Here is a 19004-nt window from a genome sequence, read left to right as displayed (position 1 = left end):
GAAAGTAAAATATAGTAACACTAGATGACAGCTTGGTAGTGTCTTAGAAAATGAAACATGCAAATACCATTTTTTAGAATGTGAAAAACTATTAGTATTGCCACTTCACCCTTATACTGCTTCATGAAATACAGCTGAATGTACCATGGTTAGCATGCTAATACAATAAATCCATTAACAGATTCACTCTCTAAACTGTACCCAGGTGATAGAATTTAAGGAGACTGGGCCTCCCTAGTGGCGCAAAGGGTTAAGACGCAACCTATGAAGCCGTCCTCAGCCACTGCAGTGCGAGTTTGATCCCTGGCCAAGGAGCTACCCACATGTCACAGCAGACCTCTCCTGACTCGCCCGCTGCTCCCCTCAGCAGTGTATTTGGTCAGTCTGCCTGTTCTGTTCCCCACTCTGTCTCTGGTGAATCCTCTCACCCCCCGCAACTCTGGCCTGTACCCCAGTTCTTATATGCAGAAATAAATTTTAAAAAAGAATTTAAGGAAACTACTTCCTAACTGTGATGATTTTCTTTAATTTAATGTGCAAAATCAAATTGAGCTACTGCATTATACCCAGAAGAAAGTCTGAATGAATGAAGCAATGACACACCAATTGTCTTAATCATTTTATTTTCAGTTACACAAACATCCTTCTCAGATAATGTTACTAGAACAATCTGTTTAAAAGACTTTATAGTTTGTGATAAACATACTTAAAAAAAAGCATCTCTTTATATAGAGTTGTGATAAAAAATGATTCATAGGTTATATTTTCAGGAGGCAGTTAGCTACATTGTAATCCTCTTTAAGAAACTTTCCTACTTAAGTCTATGATATGGAATGAAGATAATGATGAAAAAGTCTTCTGGTCAAAAAAAAAAAAAAATTCTGGTCAAAAATTGAGATCATCAAAGGAATGCTTAGTTTCCCCCACAGAGTTTCACCAGGATTTTTTCATAATCTCCCTTGGTTTCATCCTGTTGATAAAAAAATTAAAGCATTAATGATACCTGGCATCATAATCAATATAAGGTAATCTTAACTACAGAGGAATTGTTGCAGTAGTAGGGTAGCAGTTAGAAAACACACATTGCAGTGCACCAACTACTTAGGATCTTTCATAAAAAAATCACTTATTTAATTAAACAATATAATTAATATAGTAGATAGCAGATATTTATTATAGAAAAAGCAACAGCTTCAAGATGCAGATGGATTATATCATATATTAGAGCCATTATTTTACAGGAATAAAATACCACATAGAATTTAGTAAATATAACACAATCTAGTATCATTTCACAGTAAGGAGTATATGACTTATTCACCATAAAGAAAGTTAAATGTATGTAATTTTCCCACTTTTTCTTGATGAATTACAGCTGTCAATATAAGAAATTGAATTTATATCAGTATCTTTCAATAAGTTCAGTGTATTTGTTTCTTTTTTAACATTATAATAAGATAATTTGAACATACATTTTATATATTTGGCATAGGATATATGAACAAGATTTAAGGAAACTTTAATAAATTTCTAATCCTTTGATCATCTTTGTTGCAAACTTTATCTCAAAATATTTTGGTTGGTATGTCTGCTTACGGGAAACCACATATTTCTATGACTTCTGAAAAATCTATGTAGTTTGTCAGTATATAATTCGCTAATAGATTTACCTGTGACAGTTTATAAATCATGTAATATAACACATTAATTTTATATATGATACACTAAGTCAGCCTTTCTCTATAAAGAAGTTGCAAAAAACTTTTGCGGGGGTAGTATTATGAAAATCACAACATACCAGAATGGCTTGGCAGAGAGATTTACCATACAGCTGCTGATAGTATACTTTGATATCATTCATGTCGATTTCAGAACGGGAAACCATAATTCTGATCAATTTCTTATGACGAGTTCCAGCACCCTGTCCAAAACAAATGGTAGAAAGTGTATCTCACATTCAGAGCATGCACTTAAAGCAGGATCTCAGTTTGAAGGTGAAGTTCTTTTTTGTTCACTTATATAATTTTTATGGAAACTATTTTCACATTAGAATATACCTACACACACAATTTATGCAAGTGCCAATAAAATAACAAGAACCAAACTGCTACATCAACTTCTAGTCAGTCTTCCACTATCCAGTCTTTCTTCTACATAAACTGCTCAATTACAAATAAAGTGAATTTTCTAAGTTACAAAGCAAATCATCTAATTCATTCATTTAAAAATGCTTCAGTTGTCTCTTGTTGCTTTCAAGATAGAAACCAATTTTTTTTTTCTTGGGTATACAATGCCCTGGTTAATCCTGTACCCTCTTCTTATACCGGGCACCATCACGCTAATTATCTTTATTATCCTGAAAGTGTATGCTACTTCCTTCTCCTGGGCCAGGGATGCCTTACTCCTCTATCTCTTCTACTCCTGCCCTCATCTGGCTAATTCCTGTTCATCACCAGGTCTAAGTTAACTGATAGCAAAGGTACACTGATTTCCTGAGTCTGGGGGGCTAGGCCCACTTCCTTTCTACAATACTAGGCATTCATCATTACCCATCTAACTACTCTGCTAGAGAGCAGCAAGCATAAGATGAGGGACTGTACTGCCCACTTTATAGTGGCACATTTCACAGAGACTCTTTTCCTATTAATTGGTTAGATTTCTCTCTGAAGACTTCTTTATTCTGGAGTCACTTTTCATAATACAGTACATAATACAGGTGGCACCTTACACCACACTATTCATGCTTGATAATAAAATTAAAGTGAAGTGGTATCTTAAATACACCTGAATAATATCTTCTACTTTAGTAATCTTAGAATGACATTTTAAATCTTAGAATGGCATATGAATCCATAGCATGGAAGACAAAATAATAAAAGAGACAAAAGGTTACAAAGGGAGTAATTGTAAACTCACAACCGTAGCAGAAGTTACTAGCATCACACATTAAAAGAGAAAGTATATAGCTCTTTCTGTAGTGACTAGGGTTTTATGAAAATGATAAGTAACCCACACCTTCTCTACAAACTCACAATAAATTCAACAGAATTTCATTTTAACAAGGAAGTATATTATTAGATGGAACAATGATTCTTTTTAATGGAAGGGTATTAAAATAAATGTGATTTTCAAACACTATAAGGTGTTCTGCCCTTCTCTGCACAAACAGTAATGACCCCTCAGCAATGCACACAAGTGGAATGTTACCTTCATGGCACGATGGAGCTCCTCAGCAAAGAATCTCGGCTTGCTTGTGGCACACATCACTGCAAGAGGCACATATTTCAGTTGAGATATTTACCACAACACAAGAAAATGCATATAAAAGAAACAGGAAATAGAGAGTTTTGCCAACAAGATTCTGTTCACCCCTGACAACATCACTTATCTCCTATTATCTTAAATCCACCCAATAGCAACTTCAATAATTCTGTTAACTTGAGTAGACTCTTCTCTTCCTACTGGGAAACCAGTGGGTATTAAAGGTTATGTGGATATACAGTATTTTTTTTTTCATACTGAAGTAATATTTTTTTAAGCAGACTGGGACAGGTTTTAAATACTGCTTCCAAATTAAACACCAACACATGAATTGTTCACTAAGATTGTCCAACACATGCAGTGTGATGCATGGACCAAAAGAATTGACATCAACTGGACCCTTGTTAGAAATGCAGAATCCCAAGCTCCACCCACACCTACTGAATCAGAATGTGCATTTTAAGAAGAGTTCCAGAATGCATATTAATGTTTGGGGAACACTTTCGAATATAGGTTCCCAGCTCCCATTGGTTGCCTAAATGACAGGGAGATCTTAAAATATTTTTCTTAAGTCCTTTTTAGGGATATTTATCAAAACAAAACCTTGTGTACTTGTTTAAGATTGTTCAATTAACTAGTGACAGACCAGGATTTAAATCTGCATTCAATCTGCATTGATCCCATCCTCTTAATGATCATTGTGACTTTCCTCTCTGCTAGTCTCAGCCAGGTGCATGGATTGGTATAAGAAAGTGTTCACTAAGGCCTCCCTGGTGGTGCAATGATTAAGAAGCAACCTATGAAGTTGCCCACAGCCACTGCAGCATGAGTTTGATCCCCTGGCCACATGGCACAGCAGACCTCTCCTGACTCACCCACGGCTCCCTCAGCAGTGTACTTCAGTCAATCCGCCTGTTCTGCTCCCCACTCTGTCTCTGTTGAATCCTCTCACCCCCTTACCTCTGGCCTGTACCCCAGTTCTTGTATGCATAAAAAAAATCTTAAAAAAAGTGTTCACTAAATATGTATGTCCCACCTGCCCATCTTTTTGAAAAACAGAATAATATCTATTATTAATAGATGTTGCCTGTATCTGATGACCCATAGATGACCCACATCTGAATATTTTGCTTTTTATTTATTTATTTTTTTTAATATGGGAAACCACCGATAATGTAATTTTAAGTTAAAAAAGTCTTTCCCCTCTGGGACTACATACCGATAGTTTGGAAGCATTTTTCAACGTCGCCTTTCATCTCTAGCTGCAGAACTTTGTTCATGTCATGCTCACTGTACTTGCAATACTTCTGAAATACTGAATATTAAATTTAAATTAAAACAGGTTCAAAGCATCCTGTTCTTCAGCAAACTTTAGCAAAATCAGGGCAACACAAAGCATTCCCTGGGATGCCTGAACTTCAAAACACACTTTAAAATTAATGACTAAACTGAGGATATGGGGATACTTCATCATCTCCTAGGGATGGAACTGACATGATTATTTTGGTACTCCTCTATATTTTGGAGAAAATTTTGCAAGTGTTGACATTTACTAGAAATGGCATGTGATTGACAACCATAACACTTAATACATCAGAGCTAAGTGCCATAGCAAATGGCTCTTCCCTTACATAAGGACCTGTGTAGTAAAGTTCCTTTAATTTTAACATTAGAAACTGTGTGTTATAATAAAATAAACACTTTTCCTTTGCCTCCAGAAAGCTTAGAGCTAAATTTTGTGCTCAAAGGCAAGAACTCTCCCCCACTACCCCGGAACTTGCATATATTTTTTCTTCACTTTGCCCTGAGATTATTTTTCTTTATTGCAATTTCACTTGATTTATTGAATGTGTATATTTCCCAAATAGTTTTGGATAATAAAAATAAGAAAATAATGAAATAATGGCCTATATACCTAAGTCACAAAATTTGTCTCAAATATTATAAAATGGTGACTGTCAAAGTTGGATAAAAAGGCAAGTAGGAGTGAGGGGTCAGGAGCATTTCACTTGCTAGGTATTGCTGTGAAGCTGAGACTTCTCTCTTTTCCCTTATTTATACTAAAAAAAAATGCATCTTCCATAGATAGATCCCAGGAAACATGTTTTTTCTTACCTCTGCGAAGATGGGGATAGCTTCTGGTGGTAAGAATAGTACTGAACACATTCACATCTGTCCCTTTTCTTTTTTCTCCTGCTTCATATAAGGCCTGTCAAAAAACACAGAAGCAAACACTTGACTACTGGCTTGATAGCTACACAAGAATGTTAGGTCCCTACCAGGATCTTATAGGCTTGGTGCTCAGTACTACAATGAGGATAGGCTAACCTAAGTTTATATTTTAAGTTTATTAAAATATAAGTTCCTTAAAGATAAGGACCTTATTTTTTCTTAAGTATTTTCCACTCTATTTATCAAGGTACCTTGGAAACACTAGAGAATGAATGTATGTTTGCAGAATATGTGTTTGCTGAATTAAATTGAATTAAGATTGTGTTCTATAGCAAGACACAAGAGACATTTTTCCCTCTTTATTCTTTAAGAAATTACCAGAAAATGGGTACTAATAGATCAATAATTCAATCATTCCCTAGTTCTTGAAATTTGGTGTCAAAATTTCTGCATTCAAATACTGATTCTGCAACAAATATGAAGTCTGCAATGTAATCTTGGATAAATAATTTGATTTTATGAAACTGCAGATTTCTCCCTATTGTAAATGAAAAAGATAATTCCTGCCTTATTGTCTGTCACAAGCATGTTCTGTTAACTTTGAAATGCTAATTACCATCGTCCTCCTGGGTCACGCTAATCCATGTAGCTGCCTTAAATACAGAGCTAAAACCCCGACAGTCTTAAAATGGAAAGCAAATTCTGAAATGTCACAAGTAAATGAGAATAATTATGGGGAATGAATGACTCAAATGTTAACTTTTGTCTTTTTATGTACTTGCACAATTTCTATCAAAATGGTCATGCTTCCAATGGACATAAGAAGTTATTTTAGACTTTTCAAGCAAAAGTATATGATATGAATGTATTTATTCAACAAAAAGTTGATGAGTACCTAATATGGGGATGGTTCTGTGCTGGTTCAATGAAGGGTTGGACAAATAAGTTTCTATCCTTACAGATGCATTGTGATCAATTTATAGAGGATACTGGCCCATGAAGAAAACATGCAAATAACAGTTATTTGTTTTTTAAAGGAATTCCATGTCTTAAAATTCTCATAATGTTGCCAGTGGATTGGTAAGTAGCTGGCAACCTCACTGAAAACTATATGTTAAAATACACTTGAACATATTTTAATATACTAAAATGTATTTCATAGTTATAATATCATAACCATAACTTTTACAATATAAACTTGCATCTATAAAGTATTATAGTATTCACTGCTAAAGGAATATTAGATGTGTTTACTCTTCTCACTTCAAATAATAAAATATTTTATAAAATTACATAAAAGAATGACTTTCACCTTTCTTATACCTGATAAAATGAAAATTCAGTTTTCTCAACAAAACCATTTTTGGGAATGACAAATCAAGTTTTCATTGTTCTCTTTCTCCAGTTTCATGAATAATGAGATCTACTGAAAATGTAAAGAACACATTTTTCTCTCTCAGGCTGCTCAAGTACAGGGTCCATCATTTACGGAATGAACATTAGGTGCCAACAATGGCCTCTCAGATGATTTTAGATTTGCCTTCATCTGGAGGCCATCAAGTGGTAATTTCACTGAAGGTAAGACCTGTTCGAGGTAGGAAGGTCAATTCTAGGAGTACGTGTCAGCACTTACCCTGGCATCTGTATCGGCCAAGTCTTCACTCATGCCAACATCCTCAGCTCGATCACCCTGAAAAAATTGATTCTCTTATAAGTTGTTTCAAACATGAATCATAGATTTACTTCTTTCTTATAAAAACAGTAAAATAGTATTCTTTGAGAAAGAGTCAACTGCTCATTTCTAGAGAAAGTTCAAATTTAAAATTTTACTCTTCTTAAAAAAAGAGACATTTCAGGACTCCCTGGTGGCGCAAGGGGTTAAGCACCGCAATATGAAGCAATTCGCAGCCCCTGCAGCACAAGTTCGATCCCTGGCCAGCCATTGAGAAACCCACATGGCATGGCAGACCTCTCTTGTCTCGCCTGCTGCTCCCCTCAGCAGTGTACCTCGGTCAATCTGCCTGTCTGTTCCCCACTCTTTCTCTGGTGAATCCTGTCTACCCCCACACCTCTGGCCTGTACCCCAGCTCTTGTATGCATAGATAAACAAATCTTTAAAAAGAGAGAGAGATTTCCTAAAATATTTGAGGTATACCTTAACAAGAGAAAGCAAAACCTTCCGGTAATCTCCAGAAGTGTCTGAGGTGATGTCTTTGACCAGATCTCTCTTCAGTTCTGAGAAATAAAAAAGTAAATGTTGTAGTAAACTAGAGATATGGTGATGGTGTAATAAAATCTATTGTATGACTATTTGCAATGCCAAATGCTCATTTAGTTATTGAATACCCTTCAAAATATAGAGATTTAAACACATTTCAAAAAGTAGAAATATCAGGGCAAGTAAAATTTTGAATCCTCAAAATTGTTTTCTATGGGACAATGAAAATAATTTAGGTAATACTGTGAATACAACCCATAGTCATGGAGTTTTTGCTATCAATTTTAAACTGAATAGTTACACATTATAAATAATGAAACTTGAAATAAAACATGCCAGAATTTAAATAATGGAATGAATACAACAGCTATTAAAAAGAATAAACCAAAGGTACTGACTTAAGTACTGATCATTTATTTACTTGAAAAATTACAAATATATGTAATATAACTCAGTTAAGTGTATGTGTGTATATATACCTAGGGATGGAAAGACATATTTAAAACTTTTCTTTGTCTAAACACCTTGAATTAATTATGCAAAATAATGCTATAGTAGAAAAAATAGCTGAATTTATAATTACTAGAAAACAAGGCAATTTGATAAACTACCATTGGAATATATCTTGGATATAATGAAGAAATATGGACATTTACCTTTGCAAATGTTTTCTCAAACAAAAACTAATAATCTGTCCCTCTTGATTATTAGCACTGACAGACTTAAGGTAAATATTGGTAATTAGATAATAATTGCAGAAAATAGAGTTAAGAGTGTCTTCATTCCCTTTATCAAATTGCTCTAAACACTGTAGGCAAGGACTATTGTATTCTCCATATTTGGCATGAAAATCAAGTAAAAAGATACTCTGTAGTGCCACATATTGGGTGAAGAAATCAAAATAGCTAAAGGCTGGGGAAACTAGATAAGCAGAATAGTAGAATTTCCAGCACTTTGCAAGACTCAGTTGCAACTACCCTCTTTAAAGTGTTGAGCATAGCATTTAAATGAGATGTTTCACTGGATAAGTTAAGCGAGCAGTGGTTGGTCAAAAGTGAGTCATTTATGTTCAATATGGTAAAGCTATTTCCCTCAGCAGATTATATAGGCATCTAGCTTTTAACCTGTTCAAGGACAGATGGGAAATATTTTGTTTGTAAATTTTTCTTTTTTTATTAAAATTAAGGATGAGATTTTTTCTGAGCAAGATCTCAGAATAATAGATGTTTTTAAAAATTGAATGCTTTGAATTGAGTTTTCTGCTACAAGAATAGGTAGCTGTTTGTCCACAGCTCCATTTCTATTACACAGCCAAGTTGAAGAAGTCCGGGACCTTGTCTCCCTTATCTGTGCTCTGGCAACATGAAAGTTGTTGGGGAATAGTATGTGCATCTAGTAGATGTGTGCTCCAAATTAAAGAAATATTTTAAAATATAGCATTTCCAACCCCCACATTGAACATCCACATTCAATTTTAAGAGTAGTATGTCAGATTTCTTTTCCAATAAGGTGCTTGGACTGTTGGGCATTAAAACTTACCTTCCCTATACACTCTGTTAATTTCTCTGATTTCTCTGTTAGTTCTTGATGCCAAAATTTCGTTCAGAGTATCTTCATCAGTTCCAAGACCCTGTATTGAAAGAGAAGAAGAAATATATGAAAATCTTCATTCAAGAGCATTAACTAGTTTTTGTGTCCCAAAATGTGTGTGAGTGTGGGATTTAGTAAATTTCCTAGTATGTAGTAAGGATTCATAATATTTAATAATGAAAAAAGCTCTATTATATTGCTTTAAAAACAAAGTGGGTTTTAGGCCACTATAAAGATATAAAAAATGACATATGACATAGAGAGTGGCACGGGAAGATGAAAGTAACTCAGTTGTTAGCATCAACATTCATTTATTCATTTATTTGTTCATTTTATTCCCACTTGACAAGCCTTATACTAGATGTTGAGGAAATAATAGCAGGCTTACATGGACTTGACCTACACATTCTCTTAAAGAAAAGGGATTTGCTTAAATCAGGTGAATTACCTTCATGGCACCATACAGCTCATCAGCATCAAACCGGGCTGGAGTTTTCAAAAGAGCCAACACCACTTCCTCAAGGTGACCCGAAAGGGCTTTTTTCAGCGCTTCATCCAGGGCCTGTAACAAAAAGATTAGAATCAGGACTTCCAAGAAGGAACGTGCTGGGTTATACAGCAATTGGTGTTACCTGAACTTGACATCACCTCACTGCTGATTCTTCCAGCCATCTTTAGAGTCCCTTCTTATTACAAACAAAAGGTACTGAGTATTTAGAATGTTATCTTAATCTAAATCTAGAGCGATTAGAATGAATATACTGAATTCATTGATAACTTTTTAAAGAACTGGTTTTCAATCTTTTATTCAGGAAGAAATCACAATGCTCAAAACAAAGGGGTTGTGCATGAAAAGAAAAAGTTACAAGAATACTTTAAAAATAATGTACTAATAATTTTTCTATTCTTTTGAGGTTTTGAGGTTACAGTGCTCAAATAAGCACTGTAATTACACATTGACATTATATAGCTTTTTAGTTATACTCCTTAAAGGGAAAATACCCATATTTGGCATAGAAAATATAAAGTTTACTTTGAAGGTAGAATTCTATGTATAAACTTGGTATTTAGGCATTGAATAGCTGATTTAAATTTCAGCAAAAGACAATTGAATCACAACATATTCATATTCAACACACAACATATGCATTATTGCCAGTAGTAATCTTAAACTTTATTGTTAAGTTAAAAATTTGTTTCCAAAATTAAACACCACATCTACAAAAAAATTAACCAATATATGAAACCAGCAAACTTGCTCAAATGGATTCAATTGCAACCAAGTGAATAAATCACGCAATCCCAATCTTAGTTGTAATAGGAAAATAGTGCTGTAGACAGAAAGAAATAGGTAACTATTCAAAATTCATATTTAAACTGAAATTAAATATCTCAATTTACTATTCCTACCTTTCCTTTTTCCTGGAGATATGCTGCCTTGATCTGTTGGCGCTGTGCATTATTTCTCTTAGTCAGAATGTCAATGATAGTTACTTCATCCACACCTGGTAATAAAAGGCCATAAGCTTTTAAAATCAATTTTCTTCATTACCCATAAATGCCATAAAATTATTCATTGTCAGGAAGAAAGATGTTAACAAATTAACAAATAAAAATTGCAGCAGCTTAGGCTACAGATGTGACACTATTATCAAAGGAAGCATTTTGGGTTATATTCCTTTCACTTGAATAAGAAAAGAAGCAGGAATTATTCCTAGCCCTCAGTGTTTCAGAATTTGATCCTAGTTCAAATCCTACATGAGCAGAGAATCTACTAGAAATGAGTTGTTCAGGGTATCTGTTGTAGCTGTAGATTCTATTGATCTGATTAAAATTTCCTAAGTGTTGAGAAAGGAAATGTATCTTCATTTGACAAAGAAATGTTTTAACCTTATCAGTGTTGATATTCAGAACCCTACTTAAATGAAGTAAGGAGGCTAGGATTACATACACGCATAGATCAGAAATTACAGTAACCATAATACTTCACATTTTCTCGTAGTTTCCTTTTCCAAGGGAACTGATAGGAAGTAGGTGGTGTTTGGGGAGCATATTGGTTAGGGTCCAGAAAGAGAAGCCAAAAGTTTATGGCTATTGATAAAAATGTATTCTGCCCATGTGTTTTGTTGTTCTGTTTCTGAATAAAACCTGCTGTAGCTTTTCTAGTAGATTGCCTTTTTGAAGTCAATAGTCTTTAAAATGTAAGGATCTTTCCATTGCACATTTATTTTTCCAATACCCATTTAGACAAAAGTTTTGAAATTTCCAAGATGAAACTGTTTTGGGGAGACATTATTACCTTTAACTGTTATCGCTTTATGCAAGGCCTCAACATCTGAGGATGGATTGAAGCTTGGATAGGGGCTCACTGCTGAGCCGTGACCACCTTTGGATCCTTTCACAGTTTTCTGTGGGAGACAGAGAAATAAATTATGTCCATTCATTCATGTTAGTCTCAATTTTAATATTTAACTAAATTATTTGTCTCTGACTTACAATGTATTCCTGCTCTTCATTGTCAATAAACCAGGCCTGCTTGAGGAATTCTTGTACCATAGACATTTTTAAAAAAGTATCTGGAAAGGAAACAGAGTTTTTTTTAAAAACAAACGCACCACACATAAACACCACTACACTCTCTTACATACATAAGACACACTGTAGTCTTGACCTTCCTTTCCAGAATTGACCTTAGGAGTATATTGGAAATTTTTAAAAGGAAAGTCTGCCCCTTCAACAGAAACCGAGAGCCACCACTCAGAAACTTGGCTCTTTCTTAGCATACTCAGTCCAAATTTTTAGAGATCAAATGACTTCTACAAGTAAGCCTCTAGGTTGAAGAGAAGAGCAGCCTATTCACTTCACTGTTCTAAATTTACAGTCCAGTATGCCAGACACTGAGGTTCCAAAAAGCACTGAAGCATCATCACTTATCTCAAAGAACTTAAAAGTTAGTGTATGTTGTCCCTGGGAAAACACAAAAACTAAGGAAACTACCTAGAAGAAGTCGGTAATCTGAGCATCTTCTGAAGTAACTCGAGATTCACCTGGCAGAAAAGTTAACAAGAACAAAACAGAGAGAACTTGGTATATTTGGAAAGATGAAAGCTTATCTACACAGAAATGTTGACAGGAACCTGAACAAAGAAATTTAAATACATCCCTAAAGTTTAGGGAAAACATTAATGAATTTTTAAAATGAAAGTGGCATGATTTTATTTATATTTTAGAATTTTTATGGAGAATGGCGAGGAGATATGTTAAGAGATAGGCAAGAGGTAAGATAAGAGATCATTAAGTAGGCCTTTAAAGAATCTATGTTGGATTAATGGGTGTCTGAGGAAAAATAATGGCTATCAAAGGAATTTAATGTGCACCCTTTAATGGTAAAACAACCTACAGGAGAGGATTCAGATGCAAAACTATCTATAAACAGACATTCAGATGATATTTCTTCCCTGAATAATTCTGTTTCCCTTTCTATTCTTGAGTAGAAATTTATTTCAACTCCTGGGGTAATAACTGCACGTACATTTCTTCCTATTTGTGCCATCTAAATACCAGCCTGAAATGTTTTTCCACCCAAAACACATATACACCCAAAAACACAGAAAATGATTATTTCATACCAGGTTCTTTGCTCTAACAGGAAGTATTAGGGTGAAATTGCAATATACACATCCTCTTTGGCAGACTTTACCTTAAAGGAAATTTCTTAAATGGTCTCATGGTTCAGCAATATTTTAATTTATTGAACTATGTATATTTTTTAAAACCTGAAGTATGTTTAAAATTAATGTGTTCTTTGATTTATCCACACAGAAAAAAAGCCCATGTTCAAGGTCTACACAAGGTCTATCTCTGAGCACTATTGCTTATCCCTCTGGAGGCCACTCTCAGATTACATGTGAGGGACATTGGAAGGATAATCTCTGCAGCTTTACATTTCTACATGAAGTTAAATGACTCATGAGGTATAAAACCTGTAACAGAGTTCCTTAACAGCATGTTCACACAAAGTATTTCAATCCACACCTGCCAAAAATTAACTACCCTATTGAGTAATGTCATTGAATATAGGTGGGAAGAAATATCCATAGCAGAATTTATTTATACTAAATTATGATGGGAATTGATCAAATTACTATTTGTTCTTCTGTAAGAAGAACCACTATAACATGCATTTATTTGATCACTTCCCCCAGTGATTGATATAGTTGAATTTGTTTCCTGATGTAAAGGCATGATGTGTAATTTTACTTAAGGTTTTAGTTCCTCTTTCAGTCATAATCTGGTGCTCTTAGCAATTTTCTAGTTGCTTAATTGGTACATCTAATACCAGCAATTTCTGGCTAGGTTTCAGTAGTTAAAATTTCCATTTTTATCATCTCATCCATGATTTTCATAAAGGAGAATAATCAATATGAGGGTTATGATTGGCTACTTAGCAAAGTTCTTTTCCATCAGTCATAGAAATATGTGTTCCAATATTTCTACTGTTTTCAATTAGAAAATAAAAACTTCAAAAGAGATCAAAGGTGAGATTAAGGATATTGTAGAATATAATTTTAAAAATTAAACTCACAACCGCAAAATAAATTTTATGCAAACTTTACTTCCTTTTTAAAATATAGTTGCTTGCATAATGCATTCATTTCTTAAAAAAAAAAAGCTTGAGAAATCCTAGAAAAATATGTGTATAGTTATATTAATTGCATAACACAAAATAACACAAATAAAAAGACTGAGTAATTTATTTGAAATAACAGTGTTTCATCAAAGTAACATATATTCTGACTTCCTAGATTTTATGCTGAAATATTTTGGTTGACCTAAAAGCACTATCTATAAAAGCCTGAATAGAACCTATCTCAGAAAAGCAATTCGAGGAAAATGGAATCTTAATTCAGCCAAATTATATCCAGCAGTTCTTAGTATAGCTGAAAGACAAAAGGATTGTGGCAGAAAATAAGAAATTGTTCTAAAGGGAATAGATTGTATCATGTACTGCTAGTTAAGTGTCCCAAATCAACTGCATGTATTACAGTACTCTTAACAGTTGCAACACACCTTACAAATACCACAACAAAATATTTTGATCCAGTTGTATCACTGAACCATTCTCTTTGTTTCATGCCTATCCTCTATATGAAAATGCACATTTTGTACTTGGTAAAAAAATTAAAAATTAAAATTAAAAATTAAAAATTTTGTACTTAAAAAAATTTAAGGTACTACTGCTTATGATAAATAGATAATGCATACAAACATGTTTCAAAGACTGCCATATGTTATATAAATATTATTCTTCAGAAAATGATCTAGTTCAGAACATAGAAGTACACAGCAAAAATAACTGAAATAACCCAATGACTTTACAAAGCATTCTTTTTTTTTCTTTTTCTTTTCAGGTGCAATGTTTAGAGCTTATACTAGATGTTTAAGAGTCTACTTTATTAACTTGTCTTGGCTCAATATATACTGAATCTAGTTACCAATGAGTTCTGAAAACAAGTTATCTCAATGCTTGAATCATCTAATTTGATAATAAAATGTAATAGCCATTTAAACAAAGGCTGATCTACATGGCAATTAACAATGTTCTTTAAACTAATGATCTTTTTGTGAACATGCCACCGCCTGCCAGTCTCAGGTTACCTCTGGGTAAATGTGTAGCTTTCTAGAGATTAGTATTTTTTGTATATTTTTGTGTCATATGAGAGCATTTTTCATCTATGCAGTAAGGAATTAAAGGTGGTAAATCTGTGTAGAGAAAATGTCCAAGATACCAGACAGACAGGGATCTATGCTTACTAAACACTTAAAGGTATTTGAGAAATACTTAAACAATTCCAACAACCTGATAATTTGCAAACACTAAGTTTTGTTGTATCAAAGTCGATCTTCTGATTTTTTAAAGTTGTATTAAGGTTATGCCCTTATTTTTTAACACGTGTAGACGAAGTATTTAGAGCCATGCCTGCAATGTTCTCTCAGATGTGACAGAAAAAAAATAAGCACAATTAACTGAAAATAACTTACAAGGTAAGGGCAAGAAGGAAGTTTAATAATAGCAAATATAGTAAATGTTAAGAATTGGGGAATCTGGGTGAAAGGCATGTGGTAATTCGGTGGCTTAGAAATGTTGTGGTTTAGTAATATTCTTGCAACTTTTCTGAAGGCTTGAAACTATTTCAATGAAAATGTCTGATTTTTTTTTTTTTTTAACTTGCAGTTTCTATGTCTGGAATCCTCATAAAAAGCCAGCATCTGTGATAGCAGAAGCCAAGTTTTTTGATCTATCATGTCTTCCTGGTGACAAGCTAGAGTGACTAGAGTTTTACAGTGATTAATCCCCACACATATAGGACACCTTCTTTAGCCCCATTTTCTATCCAGAAAAAAAAACTATAACTTCCTGGTAGTTTTCTACATAACAGTGGCAAGCCAACAGTGGCAATCAAGGCATATATAAATCCATGGATTCTGATTTCAAAGTATTGTATATCCTTTTAAACTAGTGACTAAGGGGCCTCCCTGGTGGCACAAGGGGTTAAGATGCAACCTATGAAGCTGTCCACAGCCTCTGCAGCACGAGTTCAATCCCCCACCAGGGAGCTACCCACATGGCACAGCAGACCTCTCCAGGCTTGACCGCTGCTCCCCTCAGCAGTATATTTCAGTCACTCTGTCTGTTCTGTTAACCCACTCTGTCTCTGGTGAACCCTCTCATCCCCCACACCTCTGGCCTGTACCCCAATTCTTGTATGTATAAATAAATAAATCTTTAAAAAAAAAACTAGTGACTAAGAAATAGAGTGACAATGAAGATGTTATTTTTAATAGCTCACACTTAATCAAATTCATAGCAGTTAACCCATGGAGACTATGGCAAGCTTTGCCCCAGCCTCAAGGAGTTTATTTTTCAATGTATTGGCTTATGCACTGTTTTACTTATATTATTTTCACAAGTCCTTTCCACACCAATCTGTGTGAAAGAAGGCAGTTAGACCATAAAATGGCAATGTTTATGAAGAACCACTTTATGAAAGGTAGTCTCAAGAATGTTTTGCTTGTAGGCCTTTCATAGGGTGTTCCCTTTGCCTGGAATCCTGTTACCTCTGCCACACCCTCTTCTGTTTGCCTAACTGTTGCTTCTAAGGGAGTATTCAGCATAGACCTGATCACATCCTCTAGAAATCCTTCACTGTCTTAACACTGGGTTAGGTGACCTGTGTTCTGCTAAAACATCCTGCCTCCACCCCTCCTTTGGCCCCTATCACTCTGCCATTATAGTTTTCAACTTACTCCACTAAGTGCCCCAGCAGTATTGCATGAGAGCAGTGCGCGTTTATTATTCATTACATGCCCCCTACCCCTGGCAAAATGCCTAATATTTGGTATGCTAATAAGTATGATTGAATGAATAGATTGAAGGAATAGTATCATTGCCATTTATTTAGGAAACATATTTACACTAAAAATTAACAAAGATTTTCTATCCACAACTAAAGCATATAGAAATAAGCAAAGACAAAATAAGGAGTTCTCAGATCTACTTTGATTCTCTTGAATTGGCCATATGAATTCACAAAACCACTTAACATCTCCAGGGAGATCTTCACTTATGAAAATTAGAGTTTTAGATAAATAGTTTTATATAAATAGATAAGATCCATTATAGTTTTGAAGTGCCCAACCTAAATTTTACCTCAAGTGCATGAAGGAGAAAATTAGGATAATGAAGGAAGGACTGCTATAAGTTGTATGTGTTCTGATATTTCAGGGAAAAACTGATCCCAATTTAAAGAAAGAGGAAATCATTTACTCAAAAATCTATTTTGCTTTATAAAAGATCCATCGGTTTAGTTCTTGTTTTAAATAGTCATAAATTAATGGTTCTAAAGAGGATTAAAAACAACCAACTCAGTAAATTATATCTATACAGATGCATCCTTTGCAGATCTTTGGATTGAAAAAGTACTTAATAAGCATGAAAGTCTAGCTGGTCCCTAATAATTTTATAATTAACTCTATTGTCAACAGTCAAATGTTGGTTATCTGCCAGATGTGACTGAGCCTGGGGCTAGGGTGGTAACATAACTTGTGGAGAAGAGGCCATTTCAGAATTATGAAACCAGCATTTTCCATATTTGAATGATTTTGTAGTGTGTCCACCAACACACATTCCAGTGAGCAGAGGGGAATATTACTTTTGCCAAGTCCATACGTAATTTTTAATGTCAACAAGAAAAGAAAGTGCATACCTTTCTTAATTAAGCTAGCATTAAATATTAAATATTAGGGCATCTCATTTAACTCTCAAAATGGACTAAAAGAAAATTTCTTGTAGGAACATTTGTAATGAACAAAAGCCAGATAGACACATGTTACAATTCAAAACCTCTCACTTTTGCCAAATATATCCAACACCAGTAAAAAAGAGTACTTCAGATGATACTTTGTGGTTATCTATGGAGGTTTTTTTTTTTTTTTTTTTAAACCATTAGCTCATTCAGCAATCAAGATGTTATTAAGTAAAATAATTCTCAGGTCTCTATAAGCATTCCTGAGGATAACTTATCTGACACCACCCAGGAAATATTTCCTTTCCCCTTAGGTTTTCAAATCAACACTTGAAAAGCCTGTCTATGACACAGAGACTACAGGAATAGGAATGCGACCACACCCTCTTCAAGTGAAAAAATTAATAAGCGGATCCTTTCTTGTATTTGCACTGCATAAGTAAACATAACATTAATTTCAAAATGATAATTACAAAGGGCATGATTACCACTATGAGGTCTGAATCTATTTAATTTTCTTACAAAAGAAGAAAATAAATTACCTAAGTTCTCATAATTTAAAACAGTTCTCTGAAACCCATGTTCGACACTTCTGGCCTGGCCTGGCCCCCCACAACGCCCACCTTCTATCATGAGTTCCCCCTAAGGCACACAGCTCTTGGAAACTCAAAACTCAGAGGAGGAAAACACATATTTTCCTTCTTTTCCATGGTAACTCACCAACAGTACAATAAACCAGTATTATAAGCAAACTTCCCTAATTTTAAAATTGTATTTCTTAGCTAAGTAAAACATTACAATTTGTGATGCCCAAAATATAAATGTCCAGTGTATCTTACAGAAACATTGCTCAAAACATGCTAAATGTAACCAGTCTTAAATCCCACAGAAGCAGTAACATTTAATTTCAGGATGGGAAAAGTTTTCAAAATTAACTAAAAAAAAAGCAAGACTTACCCTTTTCCTTCCTTCTACCCAAGAACTAAAGAGATCCTTCTCTGAAGATTTCACACTGGAGGTGGAGTTGAGAGTTTCTCTTTTATAGAATGTGAAAAGAGGCCACACCTAGCAACCAGAAGTTAGTAATTGGCTGCTTTTTGTTTGAAACACAGCTCAGCCTTGTCCCAAACAAAGTGAAACAAGTCTTGCAAAACTACTCTCTAAACCAACTGTTAGAAAAGGCGGTACAGATTTTTTTTTCCCTCTTTAACTTTACACTGTTTTTCCAGAGAGGATAGAATGCAGCACTATCTACCCTGATCCCGATATGAATTTTTGACATACTTTCCTAGTTAAGCAGATTGTAAACTGAGTAACATATAAACTTCAAAACAATTTCAAAAAATTCTTCAAGATGAACCCCACCCAACTCCATCACTTATTACTATCTGAATGGGGACGCATTTAATTTCCTTGAAACTCTTTGACCTTTGTAAAATAGGTATAGTATTTTCTCA

At 34.3% G+C, this 19004-nt stretch overlaps 1 protein-coding gene across 1 annotated transcript; it reads right to left on the bottom strand.

Annotated features, from left to right (window-relative positions):
- Positions 1–588: 588 nt before the first annotated feature.
- ANXA1 (annexin A1) lies at positions 589–18697 on the bottom strand. Its single transcript, XM_037493731.2, has 13 exons — positions 18505–18697; positions 11738–11817; positions 11541–11649; positions 10652–10746; positions 9690–9803; positions 9191–9281; positions 7589–7668; positions 7067–7123; positions 5377–5470; positions 4481–4576; positions 3208–3266; positions 1799–1921; positions 589–970 (listed from the first exon to the last, which is right to left on the bottom strand). Exons 2-13 carry the CDS (start codon positions 11801–11803, stop codon positions 914–916), a joined length of 1041 nt encoding a protein of 346 aa, XP_037349628.1. The 5' UTR covers positions 11804–11817; positions 18505–18697; the 3' UTR covers positions 589–913.
- Positions 18698–19004: the final 307 nt, after the last annotated feature.

Source organism: Talpa occidentalis, unplaced genomic scaffold, assembly GCF_014898055.3.
Source record: "Talpa occidentalis isolate TD23 unplaced genomic scaffold, MPIMG_talOcc4v2.1 talOcc4.7, whole genome shotgun sequence".
NCBI classification, from domain to species: domain Eukaryota; kingdom Metazoa; phylum Chordata; class Mammalia; order Eulipotyphla; family Talpidae; genus Talpa; species Talpa occidentalis.
The sequence above is the reverse complement of the archived record's forward strand: the minus strand, read 5'-3'. Positions and strand labels throughout refer to the sequence as shown.